The following is a 22,085-nucleotide window of genomic DNA, read 5'->3' on the forward strand; positions in this document are numbered from 1 at the left end:
ATCTCTGGAACCATTTTGGCGAATTAAAAAAAATAAAAATAAAAAACCCTGCATATTCAGGGGAGCAGCGGAAGTAAAATAGGAGCAAAAACTGTCCACCTTTGACCTGGTGGAGGTCTTCTGTAATTAGTCTAGAACTCAGTTATGGAGAAACATTCAGCATTTCTGTGAGTTCTCTGAAGACGTATGTATCTAAATGTCTGAGTTCTCGTACAACTCACAAGGTTGGTGCGGCATACATGGCCCCTTATTATTCTAGTAGAAGATCTGGATCATATTTATGGGTGAGGAGCTTTGGTAAGATGGTTTTGATTTTTGACAGTGGGATATGCTAATAGGTATGATGGTTAATGCATCAACCCCCATGCACACTACAGCAAAATCGGCCAAAACCATCATTTTCTTTTACAGTCCTGTCCTGAGGCCTACTGACAATCCTCAAATAGATAGTGTCAGGAGAAAGAAGGATCGGGCATGTTGAGTCTTAACAACTGATTCATTTACTCTTAGAAAAGTTAGTCCACCAGTGGCCAAACTACATATATATGTGTAAGGGAGGTCAGTAGGAATAAAGGAATATGGCAACCTTTAGCCATAAATGAAGGATGGACCAAATAAGCTGTGGACGAGCACAGCATGGACCTCTGTCAAGGAAGACTTTCTGGTTACCCCATGAAAAGTGAGCAGGTCTTCTTGTCAGGATATGGTATGATCCAACAGTTTTAGGCTGATTTTTTAAGAACTACCACCACTGCCTGTAGGAGATGGCCGCACCTTCATGGCCGAGGACTGGTACTGCATGAAATCCCTAAAGAAAATATCTACAAGTAAATTTTTTTTTGTTGCAGCACATGATCAAGAGATGTTAGGAGAGGTGGAACGCACTAAATAAAATTATAAATATAGTGCGTTCACCGCTCGGGGTCCACCGTGCGGTAGATGGTAAGACCGCTGCTAGGAGGTGGCAGAGGTATCTGGTGGTAGAGTGCACAGGGATAAGACTTCACCCGAGAGCACTGAACAAGCTCTGTTGCACTCACAGAGCTGCAAGGATAAGCACATGAACAGATAAGGCTGCAGCGAGCTCTGTTTCACTCACAGAGCTGCAAGTGTACGCAAGCTCTGTTACACACACAGAGCTACAAGTATGCACAAGCTCTGTTACACACACAGAGCTGCAAGCATAAACACATGTGCAACAACACTGAGTCTGTTTGAATGTCACAGGTGCTCAGCGACACAGACGCGGTATCTGGTCACAGGAGTCGCCCTAGCTGACGGCACCAACTCCGTCTAGACCTACCGTGTACGTCTGGGAAATAGGGCGTTGCAAGTGCGAACGCACCTAGAGCTGCAACTGCAGCGCGGCGTTAACTAAGCCGCTGTAGAAACACTGCTGACAAGCAGGCGCAAGCTGACGCTAGCTGCTGAGCGCTGGAGCAATGGCACGCTGGCGCTAGTACTGGCTCTAACTCAAACTCTCAGACATTCTTAATAACCAAGGAATGGGGGTTTCAAATGAGTCAGTCACCAGTCCATGCATCCATCAACAAACATACGACTATACTAGCGCATGGCGGAACAGCCATGCGCGCTTTTTATAGCGTACGGGACCTGCCAGAAATCTCCAGAACTCCCCAAGGAGCCAATAGGATTCAGAGCAGGACCTGAGCACCTGACTCCGGAACTCCAATAGGAGCTCGTCCTGTGAGCATGCTCAGAAGCTGGCACAAAGGACTTAGGCTCTGGAGATAAATGTGAGGATCTGGATTTCTGCATAGGTATGGCAGAACTAAGACTCCTAACATTACCCCCCTCCTAAGGCCCCCCTCCCTGAGCCTTCTGACCCACAAGCCTGTGCCCAACAGTGGCGTAGGTCTTAGACTCGTCCGAAGGCGAGGCTGGTGTCCTGGTAGATGGCATGACAACCCGGGACACGTGGAAGGCATTGGTGGAGGCAAGGTCACCAGGTTTCAGAAGGGACACCTGGGAGATGGCAGGAGCGGGAGTGATAGCGGAACGCCGCCGTGTTTCGACGGTCGTCGCCACACTCTGCCTAGGAAGGCTATGCCGGGCACATGAGGCGCACGCCTGAATGTACCTCTTAACATCCCGAGCCCTGTGTGGCCACCAATACGCACCAGCCAACAGCTTTGTGGTTTGCATATATCCACGATGGTTGTGCGCATTGGACGCGTGTGCCCACGCGTGAATCTTAGGCCGGAGATGAGGAGGGACAAAGGTCTCGTCGCCCGGCATGGAATCCGAGGATTGTGGGGCACTGTCTTCCTGGGAAGCAGCGTGCAAACGGTAACAGCCGCAAACGGACTCCTTAGCCGAAGGTGTATCAAACGTGGCACGAGACACCTCCATGGGCTCTGGGGGTAGAACCTCTGGTTCAGGCAATTCCAGAGGCAGAAAAAATTTGGGAGCCGGAGTACCTCTCCGTTTGGAGTGGGCACGCTCCAAACCGCGCTCAGTAAAATGGAGGTCAATGAGTGAGGAAATCGATATTAACTCCTCCAGGCTGGTAGGGATTTCTCTCGTAGAGAGAGCATCCTTGACATGCTCCACTAACCCTCTCCAGAAGACAGGGATGAGGGCCCTATCAGACCACTCCAACTCGGACGCCAGTGTCCGAAAACAAACGGCATACTGGCTTACCGAGAGGGATCCCTGGGTGAGCGTGAGAAGCTGTAGAGAGGTGTCGTGCGTGACCCGTGGTCCGAGGAACACCTGCTTGATGGCTATCAGCAGGTGAGCTGCGGTCTGAATATCTGGATCGCCACGCTCCCACAAAGGCGTAGCCCATTCCAGAGCCTTGCCCGACAGTAGGGATATAACAAATGCCACCTTGGCCCGTTCCGTAGGGAATTGTTCAGCCAGCAGCTCCAGATGGATTGAGCACTGGCTGATAAAACCCCTACAGGAAGCGCCATCACCGGAAAATTTATCGGGCAACGGGAGGCGGGTAACTGTCGGCGCAAGGGTGGACACGGACAGATGCGCTACCGCATCGGTTAAAGCCTGGACAGCAGCATCAGTGGCTTGAGCAGCAGAGAGAGACTTCTCAAGAGCGGCCACCCGGTCGCCAAGCTGCTTAAAGCACTGCAGGAGTTGCTGCTGTTCTGCCATCCCTAGCCAGACCCTGGCGCTAGTATAATGTTAGGAGCGATGGAATGCACTAAATAAAATTATAAATAAAGTGCGTTCACCGCTCGGGGTCCACCGTGTGGTAGATGGTAAGACTACTGCTAGGTGGTGGCAGAGGTATCTGGCGGTAGAGTGCACAGGGTTCAGACTTCACCCGAGAGCACTGAACAAGCTCTGTTGCACTCACAGAGCTGCAAGGATAAGCACATGAACAGATAAGGCTGCAGCGAGCTCTGTTTCACTCTCAGAGCTGCAAGTGTACGCACGCTCTGTTACACACACAGAGCTGCAAGCATACACAGGCCCTGTTACACACACAGAGCTGCAAGTATACACAAGCTCTGTTACACACACAGAGCTGCAAGCATAAACACATGTGCAACAACGCTAAGTCTGTTTGAATGTCACAGGTGCTCAGCGACACAGACGTGGTATCTGGTCACAGGAGCGGCCCTAGCTGACGGCACCAACTCCGTCTAGACCTACCGTGTACGTCTGGGAAATAGGGCGTTGCAAGTGCGAACGCACCTAGAGCTGCTACTGCAGCGTGGCGTTAACTAAGCCGCTGTAGAAACACTGCTGACAAGCAGGCGCAAGCTGACGCTAGCTGCTGAGCGCTGGAGCAATGGCACGCTGGCGCTAGTACTGGCTCTAACTCAAACTCTCAGACATTCGTAATAACCAAGGAATGGGGGTTTCAAATGAGTCAGTCACCAGTCCATGCATCCATCAACAAACATACGACTATACTAGCGCATGGCGGAACAGCCATGCGCGCTTTTTATAGCGTACGGGACCTGCCAGAAATCTCCAGAACTCCCCAAGGAGCCAATAGGATTCAGAGCAGGACCTGAGCACCTGACTCCGGAACTCCAATAGGAGCTCGTCCTGTGAGCATGCTCAGAAGCTGGCACAAAGGACTTAGGCTCTGGAGATAAATGTGAGGATCTGGATTTCTGCATAGGTATGGCAGAACTAAGACTCCTAACATTACCCCCCTCCTAAGGCCCCCCTCCCTGAGCCTTCTGACCCACAAGCCTGTGCCCAACAGTGGCGTAGGTCTTAGACTCGTCCGAAGGCGAGGCTGGTGTCCTGGTAGATGGCATGTCAACCCGGGACACGTGGAAGGCATTGGTGGAGGCAAGGTCACCAGGTTTCAGAAGGGACACCTGGGAGATGGCAGGAGCGGGAGTGATAGCGGAACGCCGCCGTGTTTCGACGGTCGTCGCCACACTCTGCCTAGGAAGGCTATGCCGGGCACATGAGGCGCACGCCTGAATGTACCTCTTAACATCCCGAGCCCTGTGTGGCCACCAATACGCACCAGCCAACAGCTTTGTGGTTTGCATATATCCACGATGGTTGTGCGCATTGGACGCGTGTGCCCACGCGTGAATCTTAGGCCGGAGATGAGGAGGGACAAAGGTCTCGTCGCCCGGCATGGAATCCGAGGATTGTGGGGCACTGTCTTCCTGGGAAGCAGCGTGCAAACGGTAACAGCCGCAAACGGACTCCTTAGCCGAAGGTGTATCAAACGTGGCACGAGACACCTCCATGGGCTCTGGGGGTAGAACCTCTGGTTCAGGCAATTCCAGAGGCAGAAAAAATTCGGGAGCCGGAGTACCTCTCCGTTTGGAGTGGGCACGCTCCAAACCGCTCTCAGAAAAATGGAGGTCAATGCGTGAGGAAATCGATATTAACTCCTCCAGGCTGGTAGGGATTTCTCTCGTAGAGAGAGCATCCTTGACATGCTCCACTAACCCTCTCCAGAAGACAGGGATGAGGGCCCTATCAGACCACTCCAACTCGGACGCCAGTGTCCGAAAACAAACGGCATACTGGCTTACCGAGAGGGATCCCTGGGTGAGCGTGAGAAGCTGTAGAGAGGTGTCGTGCGTGACCCGTGGTCCGAGGAACACCTGCTTGATGGCTATCAGCAGGTGAGCTGCGGTCCGAATATCTGGATCGCCACGCTCCCACAAAGGCGTAGCCCATTCCAGAGCCTTGCCCGACAGTAGGGATATAACAAATGCCACCTTGGCCCGTTCCGTAGGGAATTGTTCAGCCAGCAGCTCCAGATGGATTGAGCACTGGCTGATAAAACCCCTACAGGAAGCGCCATCACCGGAAAATTTATCGGGCAACGGGAGGCGGGTAACTGTCGGCGCAAGGGTGGACACGGACAGATGCGCTACCGCATCGGTTAAAGCCTTGACAGCAGCATCAGTGGCTTGAGCAGCAGAGAGAGACTTCTCAAGAGCGGCCACCCGGTCGCCAAGCTGCTTAATGCACTGCAGGAGTTGCTGCTGTTCTGCCATCCCTAGCCAGACCCTGGCGCTAGTATAATGTTAGGAGCGATGGAATGCACTAAATAAAATTATAAATAAAGTGCGTTCACCGCTCGGGGTCCACCGTGTGGTAGATGGTAAGACTACTGCTAGGTGGTGGCAGAGGTATCTGGCGGTAGAGTGCACAGGGTTCAGACTTCACCCGAGAGCACTGAACAAGCTCTGTTGCACTCACAGAGCTGCAAGGATAAGCACATGAACAGATAAGGCTGCAGCGTGCTCTGTTTCACTCTCAGAGCTGCAAGTGTACGCACGCTCTGTTGCACACACAGAGCTGCAAGCATACACAGGCCCTGTTACACACACAGAGCTGCAAGTATACACAAGCTCTGTTACACACACAGAGCTGCAAGCATAAACACATGTGCAACAACGCTAAGTCTGTTTGAATGTCACAGGTGCTCAGCGACACAGACGCGGTATCTGGTCACAGGAGTCGCCCTAGCTGACGGCACCAACTCCATCTAGACCTACCGTGTACATCTGGGAAATAGGGCGTTGCAAGTGCGAACGCACCTAGAGCTGCTACTGCAGCGCGGCGTTAACTAAGCCGCTGTAGAAACGCTGCTGTCAAGCAGGCGCAAGCTGATGCTAGCTGCTGAGCGCTGGAGCAATGGCGCGCTGGCGCGCTGGCGCTAGTACTGGCTCTAACTCAAACTCTCACACATTCGTAATAACCAAGGAATGGGGGTTTCAAATGAGTCAGTCACCAGTCCATGCATCCATCAACATACACACTGCAGCAAGTATGACTATACTAGCGCATGGCGGAACAGCCATGCGTGCTTTTTATAGCGTACAGGACCTGCCGGAAATCTCCAGAACTCCCTAAGGAGCCAATAGGATTCACAGCAGGACCTGAGCACCTGACTCCGGAACTCCAATAGGAACTCGTCCTGTGAGCATGCAAAGGACAGCCTCTGGAGATAAATGTGAGGATCTGGATCTCTGCATAGGTATGGCAGAACTCAGACTCCTAACAAGAGAAGCATGAACGTGACGCCCCAGAGAAAGGAGAGGTGAGAGTAGAAGTCCTGACTCCCACTCTCTGAGGACTCTCAGGAAGGCAAAGCCTTCCATCTGCTGGCCAGTACTTCTATACTATCTCACCTTGGCCCTTAACACTCCTCACATGGCTTCCAGGCGTCTTCCTTACTAGCGGCGTCTCTGTATACTGCAATAATTAATCTTTGTAGTATGTAGTGCAAATCACAATGTCCTGTGAATGAGAGGACAAAGATTACAGCTATGAGAGGCATCAGTAGGTCCCTGGCTGTCATGAGAAGCAATTCGTACCCCTTGACTGCGTGGCCTGATGGGTGCCACAAAGGAAGCCCTACCGGCACCACACCATGTACATTCAGTTGTCAGAGACTGACAGTGATATTTAGGTGGTTAAACAGCAGCAATCAGAGCGCTCTCCGATCGGTGCTGTAGGAGACAGGTGCCGACTGTGTAACACAGCCGGCACAAACCCGCTGTGTATGGAGTGAGCTCAGTTGTGGAGTCCCCTCTATAAAATTAATGAGGGAATGAAAAAAATATGGCTCTTCAGTCAGGAAGGGGTTACAAATTGTGGCAAGTTCAGTCCCTGCAGAAACCTTACATTCAACCGCACTCAGAGTAGGACATACTGGTACTTCTTATGTCTGGAAGGTACTCTCCACAAGGAGAAATGTTACCCCTTAAATCTCAGTCTTAAGCCTCTCACCTAGCCAAATCAGGTGTCATACTTGCACTGATGAGGGGCAACAGAGAGAGTCTGTTTTGGCTTTTATCCTCAGTCATATGGCAAGGCTCGTTAAAGGGTCGATATTCACTTTTAGGATTGCTCCTTCCAATAGGTGGCACTAGAGTTCAAGTCCTCTTCTTCTCTGAAGAGGCAATTTCCATATTTAATTTCCCAGGGGAGCATGCATGGCGTATAAGTCTCCTCACTTTGACATGCCTGGGTCATCCCATGAAGGTTTTATTATTTGGTAGAACAGATTTCCATTGGCGAGAACCATTCAGATTGTTACCATCTGTGGAATCATTGTTTGTTTCTGGGGCTGGAGGGTGTCGCTCCATGGAACCCCAAGGATTGCACTTTTAATTCTTCATCTAGCTGAGTCATTCTTCATAACATTATTATTTTCGTTTCCACGATTTTTCTGTTCATTGAATATTTTGTTTTACATTTGGAAGAAATCCTCTACTTCACCTATTGTTAGACTCACAACAAGCAGAACTTCCACTACCCCCAAAAGATCCCCTTCTGCCAGCACAATCACCCAGAAGAAAACTTCCACTCCGACAGTACCTCCATCACGGGGCCTTACGCAGCGGCCTTCCCCTGCAACGTATCGCCCACTGGGCCCTTCACCACGGGCTAAGCTAAGGGGAGAACCATAATAAGTGCGTTAGTTTTTATGGACCATGCAGCTGTATACTATTGACATCCATCATATATAACAAGTACTGAGCCATGGTGCAACTATCATCCGCATCGCTCAGGGCACAGTGACTACCGTGATAAAGGCCCTGCGTGGCCAAAACGTTGGCTCATTTCTGTAGTTCATGGCTCAGTTCACCTATATAACATTTTCCACCTTATCTGCTGATTTGAGGGCCGAAGTTTTCTTCTAACTTCTACTGGCAGCCATCATATATAACGTGTACGGTCACGTGAATGTCCATTCTTGAACACTATTTTATTTTTCCAAGTAGGTGTGTGCTGATTTAATTTCTTAATAAAACTTTATTGTGGTCATGGCTTCTTTTTTCACCTGATGCAAAGTTCCAAATCCCCTGTCGCCACCACTAGAAGGAGCTCACTGTATAGTATTGATGCCATGAGCTCCTAAGCTCCCTCTAGTGGTGACTGCAGATAGACAGAATGTCGTTTTGGAACCATCCGTTCTCCTGGCTTGTACAGGGTGGGCCATTGATATGGATACACCTAAATAAAATGGGAATGGTTGGTGATATCAACTTCCTTTCTGGGGCACATTAGTATATGGGAGGGGGGAAGCTTTTCAAGATGGGTGTTGACCATGGCGGTAATTTTGAAGTCGGTCATTTTGGATCCAACTTTATTTTTTCCAATGGGAAGAGGGTCATTTGACACATCAAACTTATTGAGAATTTCACAAGATAAACAATGGTGTGCTTGGTTTTAATGTAACTTTATTCTTTCATGAGTTATTTACAAGTTTATGACCACTTATAAAATGTGTTCAAAGTGCTGCCCACTGTATTGGATTGTCAATGCAGCCCTCTTCTCCCACTCTTGACACACTGATAGCAACACTGCAGAAGAAATGCTAGTCTAAGGGAGTCAGATTCCTTGTAGGAATGCTCAGACCTGACACCCATAGTGCGGTGGTGCACCATCTTGCTGGAAAACCTCAGGGAAAGCGCCATCTTAAGAGCATAAAGAGGGCAACACATCATCATGGAGCAATTTCTGATATCCAGTGGCACTGAGGTTTCCATTGATGGAGAATGGCCCCACTATCTTTGTACCCCATATACCACACCATACCATCAATTATGGGTGTCAGGTCCAAGCATTCCTACATGAACAGTTTCCTGGAAAGTGGATTGGTCGTCGTGGGCCAGTTAAAATGCAATGCCCGCCAGGGCTGGTGGGGGTACTCGGTACTGGGCCCGTCGATCTGGGCGTCCATTTTAAAAGGGGAATGTTAAGTGTGCTAGTAATGATGATTAAAGTTTATGAGTGAATGATTCGTGATGCCACCTGTGGTGTTCGGCAAGGGAGGTGTTAAGCCGACGCTGCAAGTAGATCCTCTGGGACAGATGGTGTGGTGCAGCAATGATGTTGTGGCCCTCCACAGGTAGGTGTTGTGAGCTCATTTTCTCGTTCACCTTTGATGTCCGATGAACTCTCTCTGCTGGTGAAGGGAGGTCATGAAACTGGTTTGGATGGGAGAGACCTGTTACCTGAACAGGTGGATTGCGATTGGACATCCGGAATCTCTGAGTGGAGATAAGGCAGCCGACGCCCTGTAGGGTTGCTGGTGATTTCTCTGCTCTGAGCTCTGGCCTCCAGTTCAGTTACTGTCTTCTAAAGCTAAGTTTTGCTCTGTTATTGTTCCATGACATTTTGTCTGATTTGCTTAGTTTTGTGTTCAGCCAGCCCTGGCTTGGGCTTTGCTGAATTTCCATTTTTGTCCCTGATCGGTTAAATCTCTTTTGCTCTGTCTTCAGAATATATCGAAGTGCTGATATAGGGATTTTGAAGTCTAGTGACTTCAGGGCCATTTTTCCTATCAGACGTGTTGGGACATTTTTGGTAGGGTTTTTGCGGATTGCAGCCAGCATCTTTTCTGTCCTTTCCTATCTAGTTAGTTGGGCCCCATCGTTTGCTCTGCCTGTCTTTCTGTCTGTGTTTGTGTTTTCATCTGTTTTCACCGACAATACATGTTGGGGGCTGTCTATTGCTTTTGGGTCTGCTCTGGGGCAGTTTAGATTTCCCCTTTCTTTCTTTAGGCTTATTTAGTTCTCCGGCTGTGAAGAGGCATCTAGGACCACCGTAGGAACACTCCCCGGCTACTGTTAGTTGTTGTGAATAGGATCAGGGGTCTGCAATCCGCTAGCTACCAACCTCTCCAGTTTTCTGGACTTAGCTTGCATTTTTGTTTTTTCCTCCTCCGGTGACTCATTCATAACAGAATCACCAGCCATACCGCAGATTCTAGGGTACTCAATAGCAGGAAAGAATTGTAAAAAAAAAAAAAAAGTGTCAGAATTTTTTTTTTTTCATGTATATTTTTTCCTCTTTTTCTCTGGGGCCGTAGGAGGATTTTTTCTTAATGGAGATTAAGCAATTGTCTGATCGTGTGGAGCTGCTCACTGCTGAAGTGCGGGGAATTTCCGCCTATCTTGCTCATTCACATGCTGCTGAACCAAAGATCCCTACTCCTGATGTGTTTTTTGGGGATCGGTCTAAATTTTTGAATTTTAAGAATAATTGTAAATGATTTCTTGCCTTGAAGCCTAGCTCTTTGGGTAGCTCTGCGCAGCAGGTTAAAATTGTCATCTTGCTGCGCTGCGATCCCCAGGATTGGGCGTTTTCTTTGACACCTGATGATCCTATTCTAACTAATGTGGACGCATTTTTTCAAGCCTTGGGGTTGTTGTATGATGAACCTAATGCTATTGATCAAGCTGAAAAAGCCCTGTTGGCATTGAACCAGGGTCAGGAGTCTACAGAGTTGTACTGTCAAAAATTCCGAAAGTGGGCGGTCCTTACTACTTGGAATGATGGTGCCTTGGCAGCTCTCTTTCGGAAGGATTTGTCAGAAACCGTAAAAGATACTATGGTGGGATTTCCTGTTCCCTCTGGTCTTGACGATTCTATGTCATTAGCCATTCAGGTTGATCGGCATTTACGTGAACGTAAAATTACACGAGAAATGTTGCCACCTGTTGAACAAATGTCTGAACCTATGCAATGTGATAGAGTTTTGTCTAGGGCGCAACGTCAGGAGTTCAGAAGGCGTAATAAGCTGTGTTTTTTCTGTGGAGATGCCTCTCATATTATTTCTGTCTGCCCTAAACGAGAGAAACGTTTTGCACACACATTTGCTGTGGGTGGTGTACAACCTAAGTTTCTTCTGGCAATTACTCTGATCTGCTCCCTGTCCACATTTTCTGCTAAGGCTTTTGTGGATTCAGGAGCGGCTCTGAACCTGATGGACTTGGATTTTGCTAAACGTTGTGGGTTTCTTATGACACCTCTGCGGACGCCTATCCCTTTGAGGGGTATTGATGGTACTCCTTTGGCGAAGAATAAACCTCAGTTTTGGACCCAGGTGGTAATGCGGGTCGCCCCAGACCATCAAGAAAATTGCCGATTTTTGGTGTTGCATAATTTGCATGATACCATTGTTCTGGGGTTTCCCTGGTTGCAAATCCATAATCCAGTTTTGGATAGGAAATCTGTGTCTGTGGTGAGTTGGGGTTGTCGGTGTGCTCTTAGTGATGCTCCTGTTTTCTCCACCTCTCCCCAGTCGCATGATGTTCCTGACTATTTGGCTGATTTTTATGATGTATTTAGTGAGAATAAGTCTGCGTCTTTTCCTCCTCAAAGGAGTTATGACTGTGCAATTGAGCTGAGCCCTGGGTGTAAATTTCCCTAGGGTCGTCTTTTCAATTTATCTGTACCCGAGCATGAGGCTATGTGATCTTATATTAAGGAGTCGTTGGAGAAGGGTCATATTAGACCATCCTCTTCACCCTTGGGTGCTGTTTTTTTTTTCGTGGCCAAGAAAGATGGTTCATTAAGGCCTTGTATTGACTATCGTTCCCTCAACAAAATTACTGTTAAATATCAGTATCCGTTAACCCTGATTTCTGATCTATTCTCCAGAGTTAAAGGTGCTTGCTGGTTTACCAAGCTTGACCTCAGGGGGGCGTATAATCTTATTCGCATTAAGCATGGGGATGAATAGAAGACGGCGTTTAATACTCCGGAGGGACATTTTGAGTACCTGGTGATGCCTTTTGAGCTCACTAATGCCCCTTCTGTCTTCCAGTGCTTCATGAATGATATTTTCCGGGACTTTGTGGATAAATTTTTGATCATCTATCTGGATGATATTTTGATCTTTTCCAGGGATTGGGACTCTCATGTGGAACATGTTTGGACTGTGTTCCGGATCTTGAGGGAGAATTCCCTGTATGTTAAGTGATCGAAATGCCTTTTTGGTGTACAGATTATTTCATTTTTGGGATTTATTTTGTCTCCATCAACTATTGAAATGGACCCGACCAAGGTACAGGCCATTTATGATTGGGTTCATCCCACTTCTTTGAAGGCCCTCCAGAAGTTTTTGGGTTTTGCTAATTTTTATCGTAAATTTATAGCTAATTTTTCTGGTATTACCAAACCATTGACTGATTTGACTAAGAAGGGTCCTGATGTGCTGAATTGGTCTCCAGAGGCTGTTTCTTCCTTTCAGGAGCTGAAGCGGAGATTCACTTCTGCTCCGGTTTTGCGGCAACCTGATGTCTCACTCCTGTTTCAGGTAGAGGTGGACGCTTCTGAGATTGGTGCAGGAGCTGTTTTGTCCCCAAAAGATCCGGTAACATCTAAAATGAATCCCTGTGCTTTCTTTTCCCAAAAGTTCTCCCCATCTGAACGCAACTATGATGTGGGGAATCAGTACCTGTTAGCCATGAAATGTGCATTTGAGGAGTGGAGACATTGGTTGGAGGGAGCTAGACATCAAGTCGTGGTCCTCACTGACCACAAGAATTTGATTTACCTTTAATCGGCCAAACGCTTGAATCCTAGACACGCTAGGTGGGCCTTGTTTTTCACACGTTTTGATTTTGTGGTCTCTTTTCTTCCGGGCACTAAGAATGTCAAGGCAGACGCCCTCTCTAGGAGTTTCTTTGCTGATTCTCCTATTGTGACCAAGCCTGCTACCATCTTAGGTGAGGGGGTAGTTCTTTCTGCCATCTCGCCCGATTTAAGACGTGCTCTGGAAAAGTTTCAGGAGGACAAACCTGAGCGTTGTCCCATTGGAAAATTGTATGTTCCTGACCAGTGGAGGAAGAGAGTGATGTCTGAAGTTCATTGCTCCGCATTGGCTGGTCATCCAGGTATTTTTGGTACTAGAGATTTGGTGAGTCGGTCTTTTTGGTGGCCCGCCTTATCTCGTGATGTCAGGAATTTTGTGCAGTCCTGTGGGACTTGCTCCCGGTCTAAACCTTGTTCTCGCTCTTGTGGGTTGTTGATGCCTTTGCCGGTGCCCAGGAGGCCATGGACCCATATTTCAATGGATTTTATTTCTGATCTGCCTGTCTCTCAGAGAATATGAACAGAGACCGTTGGCACAACCCTACAGATACCGGAATGGTGCACAAGTAGGATCCCAATCCGTGACTATCAATGTATATGAACTTGGCACACACCCAAACGAATGTTGTTGCAAAATTGGTGATTTTAATAAAAGGCAGTACATACATAAACGTTTCGGTCTATGACCTTCATCAATGTACGTTAGAATGTACTGTGAGCACTTTGTGAATAGGTTTCAAGGAAAACCAATGCTGAAGGGAGGTAACTATCGCCGTCCGTGCAATGCTACAGCGTGTGGATGCGGTATCCGCCGCAGATCCTATGAGCGCCATAGGATCTGCGGCGGATACCGCATCCACACGCTGTAGCATTGCACGGACGGCGATAGTTACCTCCCTTCAGCATTGGTTTTCCTTGAAACCTATTCACAAAGTGCTCACAGTACATTCTAACGTACATTGATGAAGGTCATAGACCGAAACGTTTATGTATGTACTGCCTTTTATTAAAATCACCAATTTTGCAACAACATTCGTTTGGGTGTGTGCCAAGTTCATATACATTGTCTCTCAGAGAATGACTGTTATCTGGGTGATTTGTGATAGATTCTCTAAGATGGTCCATCTTGTACCACTCCCTAAGTTGCCATCTTCCTCAGAGTTGGTGCCCTTGTTTTTGCAACAGGTGGTTCGCTTGCATGGGATTCCTGAGAACATTGTATCTGACAGAGGAGTTCAGTTTGTCTCTAGATTTTGGAGGACTTTTTGTTCCAAGCTGGGAATTCAGTTGTCCTTCTCAGACCAATGGGCAGACGGAGAGAACAAACCAGACTTTGGAGTCTTACTTGAGATGTTTTATCTCTGCTGATCAGGATGATTGGGTCTCATTTTTGCCCTTGGCCGAATTTGCTTTAAATAATAGAGCTAGTTCTGCCACCTTGATGTCACCTTTTTTTTGTAACTTTGGGTTTCATCCTCGATTCTCTTCAGGGCAGGTGGAGTCTTCTACCTGCCCAGGTGTCGACACTGTGGTGGAGAGAATGCACCAGATTTGGGACCAAGTGGTGGATAAGTTGTCTCTCTCCCAGGAAAAGGCCCAGCAGTTTTCCAACTGGCATAGGACTATTGGTCCCCGGTTTAAGGTGGGTGATATGGTTTGGTTGTCATCAAAGAATATCTCTATGAAGGTGGCTTCTCCAAAGTTTAAACCTAGATTTATTGGACCTTACAAGATTTTGGAGATTCTTAATCCGGTCTCTTTTCGATTGTCTCTTCCTGTTACATTTAAGATCCATAACGTGTTTCATAAGTCTCTGTTGAAGAGGTTTGTTGAGCCAGTAGTTCCTGTGGTGGCACCTCCTGACCCTGTATTGGTTGAAGGTAATGTGGAATATGAGGTTGAGAAGATACTGGATTCTCATCTGGCTAGACGGAGACTCCAGTATTTGGTTAAGTGGAAGGGTTAGAATCATAGAATCATAGAATCATAGAATCGTAGAGTTGGAAGGGACCTCCTGGGCCATCTGGTCCAACCCCCTGCTCAAAGCAGGATTCGCTAAATCATCCCAGTCAGATGTCTGTCCAGCCTCTGTTTGAAGACTTCCATTGAAGGAGAACTCACCACTTCTCGTGGCAGCCTGTTCCACTCATTGATCACTCTAACTGTCTTAAAGTTTTTTCTAATATCTAATCTGTGTCTCTTCCCATTCAGTTTCATCCCATTGCTTCTAGTCTTTCCTTGTGCAAATGAGAATAAAGTTGATCCTTCTACAATGTGACAGCCCTTTAGATATTTGTAGACAGCTATTAAGTCTCCTCTCAGTCTTCTCTTTTGCAAACTAAACATTCCCAAATCCTGCAACCTTTCCTCATAAGACAGGGTTTGCAGACCGGTCACCATTCTGGTCGCTCTTTTCTGAACTTGCTCCAGTTTGTTGATGTCTTTTTTAAAATGTGGTGCCCAAAACTGGACACAATATTCCAGATGAGGTCTGACCAAAGAGGAGTAGAGGGAAATAATGACTTCACGTGATCTAGACTGCATGCTTCTGTTAATACATCCTAGAATTGCATTTGCCTTTTTTGCTGCTGCATCACACTGTTGACTCATATTCAGTCTGTGATCTATTAGTATACCCAAGTCTTTTTCACATGTGCTGTCACTTAGCCCTATTCCTCCCATTCTATATATGCTTTTTTCATTTTTATTGCCCAGATGTAGTACTTTGCATTTCTCCCTGTTAAAAACCATTCTGTTAGTTGCTGCCCACTTCTCCAGTTTATTTAAATCTTTTTGAATCCTCTCTCTCTCTTCTCTAGTATTAGCTATCCCTCCTAGCTTTGTGTCATCAGCAAATTTAATCAGTTTACCCTCAATTCCTTCATCTAAATCGTTGATAAAGATGTTGAACAATACAGGGCCCAGGACAGAGCCCTGTGGTACCCCACTTGAGACATTCTTCCAACTGGATGTGCAGCCATTTACGACCACTCTTTGGGTCCGATCACTAAGCCAGTTATGAATCCACCTAACAGTTGCCTTGTCCATTCCATACTTAGTCATTTTTTCAATAAGGATTGTATGAGAGACTTTGTCAAATGCTTTGCTGAAGTCAAGATATACTATATCTACAGCATTTCCTTGATCCACCCAATCAGTGATACCGTCATAGAAGGAAATTAAGTTAGTCTGACATGACTTATTAGCCTTATTAGCCTGGTTATGGCCAGGAGGATAATTCTTGGGTCTCTGCATCTGATATTCATGCCGAAAGATTGATTCGTGCTTTTCATCGGGCCCATCCTGATCGGCCTGGTGGCGTGGATGAGGGTTCAGTGACCCCTCCTCAAGGGGGAGGTACTGTTGTGAGCTCATTTTCTCATTCACCTTTGATGTCCGATGAACTCCCTCTGCTGGTGAAGGGCGGTCGTGAAACTGATTTGGATGGGAGAGACCTGTCACCTGAACAGGTGGATTGCGATTGGACATCCGGAATCTCTGAGTGGATATAAGGCAGCCGACGCCCTGTAGGGTTGCTGGTGATGGTGATTTCTCTGCTCTGAGCTCTGGCCTCCAGTTCAGTTACTGTCTTCTAAATCTAAGTTTTGCTCTGTTATTGTTCCATGAGATTTTGTCTGATTTGCTTAGTTTTGTGTTCAGCCAGCCCTGGCTTGGGCTTTGCTGAATTTCCATTTTTGTCCCTGATCAGTTAAATCTCTTTTGCTCTGTCTTCAGAATATATCGGAGTGCTGATATAGGGATTTTGAAGTCTAGTGACTTCAGGGCCGTTTTTCCTATCAGACGTGTTGGGACATTTTTGGTAGGGTTTTTGCAGATTGCAGCCAGCATCTTTTCTGTCCTTTCCTATCTAGTTAGTTGGGCCCCATCACTTTGTCTGCCTGTTTTTCTGTCTGTGTTTGTGTTTTCATCTGTTTTCACTGACAATACATGTTGGGGGCTGTCTATTGCTTTTGGGTTTGCTCTGGGGCAGTTTAGATTTCCCCTTTCTTTCTTTAGACTTATTTAGTTCTCTGGCTGTTAAGAGGCGTCTAGGACCACCGTAGGAACGCTCCACGGCTACTGTTAGTTGTTGTGAATAGGATCAGGGGTCTGCAATCCGCTAGCTACCAGCCTCTCCAGTTTTCTGGACTTAGCTTGCATTTTTATTTTTTCCTCCTCCGGTGACTTATTCATAACAGGTAGGGCTGTAGTCCCAGGGCAGTGTAGATGAAGAGATAGTCAAGTGATAGGGGAGAAATATAGATGGTACAGTGCCAGGCACAGAGATGTAGCAGTGCTGAGCATGTTGGCGCAGGAATAACTGGAGGATACCAGGGAATGTAGTTCCAAAGCTTTACTCACAGTCTGTTGGGCATACAGGTACCCGCATCCATGCCGTGTCCTCCGGGTCAGGGGCTCAGTCACCCTCCAAGATAGGTGAAGCACTCCGTTCCAACACTCCACCAACATGTGCCTTTTCTGAACGTCTCCCTCTTAGCCCCTAGGTAAAGTACTCACAGTACTGAGTTACACTGGAGTTCCTTCTTTCAGATGTTCCTATGAACTCTACTTGTACAGCAGACAGCTGTAGCATGCTTTGAGGACTCCTTGCTACTAAGTCCCGGCTCACTCACGATGCTGTTGTGCCCCCAAGTCTTGTGTGGGAATAAAGTGGTGACAACTTCTATTCCTCCGGTGTCTGCTGCAGGACCATTAGTATCCACCATACAACCTCAGGGACCGGACCCCGGCCTTGCGCTCAGAACTTGGGGAAGGGTTCTTTTCTAACCCTAGTCCTTAGTCCTCTCCTTCTCCTTACGTTCCATACAAAACTATCTTTCTTATGGAGAATCAGGCTTTCTGAATATGTCTCTTTCCTGTGCCAGCAGACCCAGGTCACTGAGGTCTGCTGCAGCACTTCCCTCCTCCATCCCACTCCGGGGATCTCCTCAGACCAACTCTCATCACAGACCCTCTGCCTCAGACTCCCTGAGTCAGACTGCCTGAATCCTAACCTCTCCCGCTCTCTGGTGCAGATTAAGCTCCACGCACCTCCCAGCACTCTTCGTGTTCCAAGCAGGGAGCCACCAAAGGTGCTTTGCTACACTACTATGTTGTGTGGGATGCAGGTGTTGGAGTGTGGTCAGGTGTCTCCACCTTACCTGGATGGTGGGGTACCACACCTCAGGAGGAGGTGCAGTATCTCTGTGGCAACTGAACCCTCAGGGGCACCACAGAATGGCCGCCAAGGTCTCCCGATCTGACCCCTTAGACTTTTATCTTTGGGGTCATGTGAAGGCAATTGTCTATGTTGTGAAGATACGAGATGTGCAGCATCTGAAACAATGGATACTGGGAGCCTGTGATGGGTATAGGGGCCCAGGACTATGGGATGGCGGATATGTATGATGGGTATATGGCAAGGGACTATGGGATGAAGGATGCGTGATGGGTATATGGGCACTGAACTATTGGATGGAGGATATATATGATGGGTATATGGGCACAGGACTTTGGGATGGAGGATATGTATGATGGGTATATGGGCACAGGACTTTGGGATGGAAGATATGTATGATGGGTATATGGGCACTGGACTATGGAATGGAGGATATGTATGATGGGTATATGGGCACGGGACTATGGGATGGAGAATATGTATGATGGGTATAAAGGCACTGGACTATGGGATGGAGGATATGTATGATGGGTATATGGGCACTGGACTATGGGATGGCGGATATGTATGATGGGTATATGGGCACAGGACTTTGGGATGAAGGATATGTATGATGAGTATATGGGCACTGGACTATGGGATGGACGATAAAATGGGTATATGGGCTCTGGACTATGGGATGGAGGAAATGTATGCTGGGTATATGGGTATTGGACTATGGGATGGAGGATATGTATGATGGGTATATGGGCACAGGACTTTGGGATGGAGGATATGTATGATGGGTATATGGGCACAGGACTTCAGGATGGAAGATATGTATGATGGGTATATGGGCACGGGACTATGGGATGGAGAATATGTATGATGGGTATAAAGGCACTGGACTATGGGATGGAAGATATGTATGATGGGTATATGGGCACTGGACTATGGGATGGAGGATATGTATGATGGGTATATGGGCACAGGACTTTGGGATGGAAGATATGTGTGATGGGTATATGGGCACGGGACTATGGGATGGAGGATATATATGATGGGTATATGGGCACTGGACTATGGGATGGAGGATATGTATGATGGGTATAAAGGCACTGGACTATGGGATGGAAGATATGTATGATCGGTATATGGGCACTGGACTATGGGATGGCGGATAATCATTACAATTTGTTATAACTAGCCACAGTTATTTACTATGCCTGGGCAACGCCGGGCTCTTCAGCTAGTGACATGATAATGAGGGGCAGGGCTTGATACACACACATACACACACATACATACATTTGTTTTTATATATATATGGATTACCCATTGGGTTACGTATTTGTCTTCTAGTTCAATGGTTTCTTTTTCAATAATCCTATGTTTTCAGTCCGATGCTGATCCATCAAGCTCACTAGTGGTGCACAGCTTTACACCACTATACCTGTGACTTCAGAAACTTACAGAACACCAGCTCACATCTCATATAGGAAACTACTGACACAACGAAATACCACCATTTATAAATGATTTATTTACGGGCAAGAACTTTTTCATTCATTTCACATACATGTTTATTCATTCTTTTACGTGACCTCACGTAATACTTAGTGCTTTTTAATATAATTAATGTATGCAAATGTTTTTTGTTTTTTCATGAACTATAATTTATCTTTGTGTGACAAACTTTCTCATGAACTTTGACATATTGTGCTTTGTTGGAGTTTGTCTTTTCAAAAAGACTGCATATAAAACGTTCCAAGCTTAACATGTTTATCCGCTCTCAGATTTCGTCCTGAGGAAGACGTCCTGCGTGACTGTGAAACGCGTTGACTTTGAAAACCTATTTGAATAAATGTTTTTAAGGAAACTCTCCATCTCCGATCGTCTCCATCAGCAGCGCAGGTACAGACACATTATACCCGGATCAGCTCTTCTGCTCGGTCTTTGGCCCCGTGTCCTGCAGCAGCTGATTTATGCATTGAGCATGGTGTAAAGGCGCCACTCCATCAGGTGAGTGTAATACTCCCCTACTCTCATTATATTTGGTTATCAGGTAAGACCCTATTTTTCGCTTGTTTGTTCCTCAGTATCACGACTACAAGAAATCTCTTTAACACTTTCAGGTTACTTGGATAAAACCAATGAAGGGACTGCTGGGACTGTAACGGGTTCCTTCTGAGACCCCAATGCAGAACCCAAATGTCCTGAGAACTGGACCTGCTGGACCACAAATTGTCATTTCTCCAGGTTACCAAATACATAGTTGTCACGTAGAACCTGGAGAACCTGTCTGACATGCTCAGCATGCTCCTCCGGAGGATGGGAGTAACTCACTATATCATCCAGGAAAATTACCACAAATCTACCAATCAGTGAGGAAAAATATAATTACTGACATTGTCACAGACTGCCGGAGCATTGGTTACCCCGAATGGCAGCATCAGGTTTTCAATCTGCTCCTCAGGTGTATTGAATGCGGTCTTCCATTTGTCACCCTGACGTACACTTAAAAGGTTATATTCCCCTCTCACGTTAAGTTTTTAAAACCATTTAGCTCCAGATAATTGGATAAACAGGTCAGGTATAAAGGGTAAAGGATAGGGAAGGTGAACCGTGACTCACAGGCCCAACCCTCCATCCTTCTACCAAACCCCCCACGGTGACTGGAGAGGAGCATGGCGGTATATGAGCCTCAGCCGGACTCTGGAAGGGAGGAAATAACCGAGATGTGGAGTCGATAGCACAATCATATGCCGCCATAAAGTAGACGGTCGGTAACTGGTGATAATTCCCTCATGTGTGGGGTCTATTTCCCTCCAGAGAAATCACACGTTACATTCCACACATAACACTGTGTAGAAAAGGCGGCGCGGGGTAATTGTGCCAGTAGTGAGGGGCAAATAATGGCGGGAATGTCACTGACTGAGGAGAAGTCTCCATGGAGCGTCTTCACTCCGGAGATCATGTGACCCTGACTCCTCCCCTCCTGTGACCTCATCACAGGTCCTGTGCACAGAGCAGCCACCATATATGTGGAGTGCGGCTCTGCAGGTGGAGGTATGTGGAGATTCCCCATTACTGAGCACATTAATACTAGAAATATATTGCACAGGGGATATCACAGCCAATTCCCACAAGAAAAATCCTGGAAACATCGGCTCATCTTCTCATTCAGGTCTCTACAAAATCGGATCCTCACAGTGAAGATCTTCTACAAAAGAGAGTTTTCCTGATTTACCCATCAAGGATGGATATGGACAGAGACAAGATGGCGGAGAGGATATTACACCTCACCCTAGAGATCCTCTTCCGTCTCACTGGAGAGGTGAGAGATTCTGATGACGTCACATTACATCATTCTTATCTATGGGAATAACAGATGGACAGAACTGGAGAGGTGAGGACTCTGGAAATGTCTGTAGTGAGATTTATTACTGTGTCTCTCCATAACCAGGATTACACAGTGGTGATGAAGACCTCTAGTGATCGTTGTCAGGACCCTGTGTCTGAGGGATGTGGAAGACCCCTGAGCCCAATCACGGGGCCTCCACCTCACCCCCTGATCCATGAGGACATCAATTACCAGAAGATCCTAGAACTCACCTACAAGATGATTGAGCTGCTGACTGGAGAGGTGACACTGCTGGGAATGCTGGGACATTATACAGTAACACTATGAAGGGATCGGGGGGATGACGGTATCATTGTATGTGTCAGGTTCCTATAAGGTGTCAGGATGTCGCTGTCTATTTCTCTGTGGAGGAGTGGGAGTATTTAGAAGGACACAGAGATCTGTACAAGAACGTCATAATGGAGGTTCCCCAGCCCCTCACAACACCAGGTAATAGACAGGACTAAATACACACGGCCTATAATTATCTGTATGTAGAGAATGAATTCAGTCCCTGTATGTGTTTCCTCCAGATCTATCCAGTAAGAGGACAACACCAGAGAGATGTCCCCGTCCTCTTCTTCCACAGGACTGTAACCAAGAAGATACCAGTGCTCCTCAGGATCATCAGGTAGATGGAGAGAAGGTGTCAGGAGATCTCCCCTATGATGTGTAGACGGCTGTGAAGGTCTTGTGCTCAGTCTTGTTTTA

General features: G+C 47.2%; 1 protein-coding gene across 3 annotated transcripts in view; it reads left to right on the forward strand.

Moving 5' to 3' along the window:
- Nucleotides 1–22,085, forward strand: part of LOC141094104 (uncharacterized) — a 66,152-nt gene that overhangs the window by 17,677 nt on the left and 26,390 nt on the right. For 2 of the 3 annotated variants that reach the window (XM_073579831.1, XM_073579833.1), the window contains exons 2-6: nucleotides 19,768–19,993; nucleotides 21,159–21,308; nucleotides 21,438–21,617; nucleotides 21,701–21,824; nucleotides 21,908–22,005. In XM_073579831.1, coding sequence (XP_073435932.1) covers nucleotides 21,231–21,308; nucleotides 21,438–21,617; nucleotides 21,701–21,824; nucleotides 21,908–22,005 — 480 coding nt within the window. In that variant the 5' untranslated portion in view covers nucleotides 19,768–19,993; nucleotides 21,159–21,230. Of the gene's footprint in view, nucleotides 1–6,433; nucleotides 6,521–19,767; nucleotides 19,994–21,158; nucleotides 21,309–21,437; nucleotides 21,618–21,700; nucleotides 21,825–21,907; nucleotides 22,006–22,085 lie in introns of those variants that run through there. The other variant, XM_073579832.1, reaches the window with a different exon arrangement.

Source organism: Dendrobates tinctorius, unplaced genomic scaffold (assembly GCF_039654945.1).
Source record: "Dendrobates tinctorius isolate UK_male_01 unplaced genomic scaffold, ASM3965494v1 ptg000063l, whole genome shotgun sequence".
Classification (NCBI taxonomy): Eukaryota; Metazoa; Chordata; class Amphibia; order Anura; family Dendrobatidae; genus Dendrobates; species Dendrobates tinctorius.